The 1960-nt window shown below is 43.0% G+C and overlaps 1 protein-coding gene across 1 annotated transcript; it reads left to right on the top strand.

The window, feature by feature from the left end:
- Positions 1 to 135: 135 nt before the first annotated feature.
- On the top strand, positions 136 to 1570 carry LOC116380625 (uncharacterized; the record flags this gene model as incomplete). The annotated part of the gene is made up of 3 exons (XM_031842523.1): positions 136 to 889; positions 1231 to 1296; positions 1376 to 1570. Coding segments are annotated over exons 1-3 (946 nt in total), but the record flags the coding sequence as incomplete, so codon positions are not given.
- Between the last annotated feature and the right edge of the window lie 390 nt (positions 1571 to 1960).

Here is a 1960-nt window from a genome sequence, read left to right as displayed (position 1 = left end):
AAACAGGGTTTTTAAAAGAGTGCACTGGCACAAAGGGCCCATGTGTTGCCAGTGTTGCTGATGAGCTCAGGTGTTTCCACTCTGCTGATGACCCTTTGCCATGCCCACCTCAAAAAAGGTAAAAAGGAGCTGCAACACCAGACGGGCACAGGAATCCTAGCTTTGCAGACTGGTCAAGTAAAGAACCTTAACTTATCTCTGAAGATGGTCACCATGGTGGTTTTTCTTCTGGCTTTTGTTGGAGCGGCATCTTCGGAAATCCCACACAGACGGAGGTGTGACCCGGAGCAAGGACAAGAAACGCCGACTCTTTGCTCAAATTACAAAAACATTTTACACCTCGATGATGTTCAGACAAAACTTGAAGAGAACCAAATGCTGCTGCGAGAGAGGATTGACGCTCTGGAAGGTAGGACCAGACTGCAGCTTGATTCTGCAAACGGCAACATTAGTGCGCTTGAAAGGTTGGTGATGAACGTTTCAAACGCACAAAAGGACCGAGAAGAGATGGCGTCACAAGCTGAGATGGAGTTGAGGGACGCAAAGACAAAGCTGGAGGGACAAGAAGTTGACATTGCCAGCCTGAAGAGAGACGTTGGAGAACTGGTCAAACACGGGGAGAGAGTTGGGGGCAACATCAGTGAGATTGAGGAGAGACTTGATGCAACTGAGGGGCAGCTAAGGGAGAGAAAAGAGAAACTTGACAATCTGGAGTCAGAAACTGGGGCCGCGTTCAATGCCACACAGAAACTGCTGACTCTGTACAAGAAGGAACTCTCCCACCTTAACTCGACCGCCCGGGAGCTTGAAGTCACAGTCGAAGCCCTACTGAATGCCCCGAAGACGCAACTTGAAGCTAACCTGACGGAAATACAAAATGGCAGCGGCGGTAAGTTTTTAAAAGTCTGTATCTTTAAAAAAAATAAATAAATAAATAAATGTTTTCATGAATTGACTGCAAAAATGTTCTTTGATAATGACTCAAGCGTTCAGCACAAAACTGAATGTTCAAAAGGCTGAAGTTGATGATTCAGGAATGTTGACTAACTGCAGTGGACCAGCAGAAGGCTGCACGACTTTGATGGTCTCAAGAGCGACGAGATAATCCAATCCCTGAACAAAAGCTTTGCAACTTGTACCCTGGAAATAGATGAATACTGAGCTGCTGCTTTTTCATAAATGTGGAATGTAACATTCCTTTTTTTTTTTTTTTATTTAAATGACTTGCAGAACCCGGATTGGGGTCAACTGAAGAAAGTGAACTGTCATTTGAAATGGCGCGCCTTAAAGCAGAAGGTAAGGGAAAGTATAGTAAGTAATAGTTCAAGATGCTACACACAACTGAATTTAACAATGTTTGCATTTCTTTCTTCAGTCAACACCAAGGTGGCCTTTTCTGCAACTATAATCGAATCCAACGATGTGTTCACTGGACCCGGCACCAACAGCACCAACAATATTCTCATCTATAACAGAGTCTTCACAAACATTGGCTTTGATTACAACAGTAAAACAGGTATGTTGGAGGCAGAACCTTCAGAAAGCTGCCCAACAATTAACAGATATGAAAGTATGCGTCTTTAAAATGGAATGCATCCTCCATGTTATTGGGTAATATATGGGAAACATTTGTTTAGTAATATGGTCAGAACATGGCAAAGTCTTCCTACCACGGTCTCTGAAGCTTTTCCACAAGTTGCCTGTAAGTCCATCGAGCTTTAGGATGTGTTGATGGGTGATTTTGTTACTTTCAGAATAAAGGTGGCTAATTGTTTTTCCCAGTTTGTAGTCTTTATGCTAAGCTAACCAGTTGCATGGCTTCATCTTCATCTTTAACACGCAGACATAAGAGTGGTATCGATCCCATCATCTAACTGAGAAGATGACGGTTATTTGTGTTTCCGTTGAGTAGAAAAAAGTATTAAGAACCACGTAGGACAAGTGTTTTTATGACTTGTTG

The sequence above is a fragment of the Anarrhichthys ocellatus genome, unplaced genomic scaffold, assembly GCF_004355925.1.
Source record: "Anarrhichthys ocellatus isolate YVR2014 unplaced genomic scaffold, GSC_Weel_1.0 scaffold8017, whole genome shotgun sequence".
Taxonomy (NCBI): domain Eukaryota; kingdom Metazoa; phylum Chordata; class Actinopteri; order Perciformes; family Anarhichadidae; genus Anarrhichthys; species Anarrhichthys ocellatus.
The sequence above is the reverse complement of the archived record's forward strand: the minus strand, read 5'-3'. Positions and strand labels throughout refer to the sequence as shown.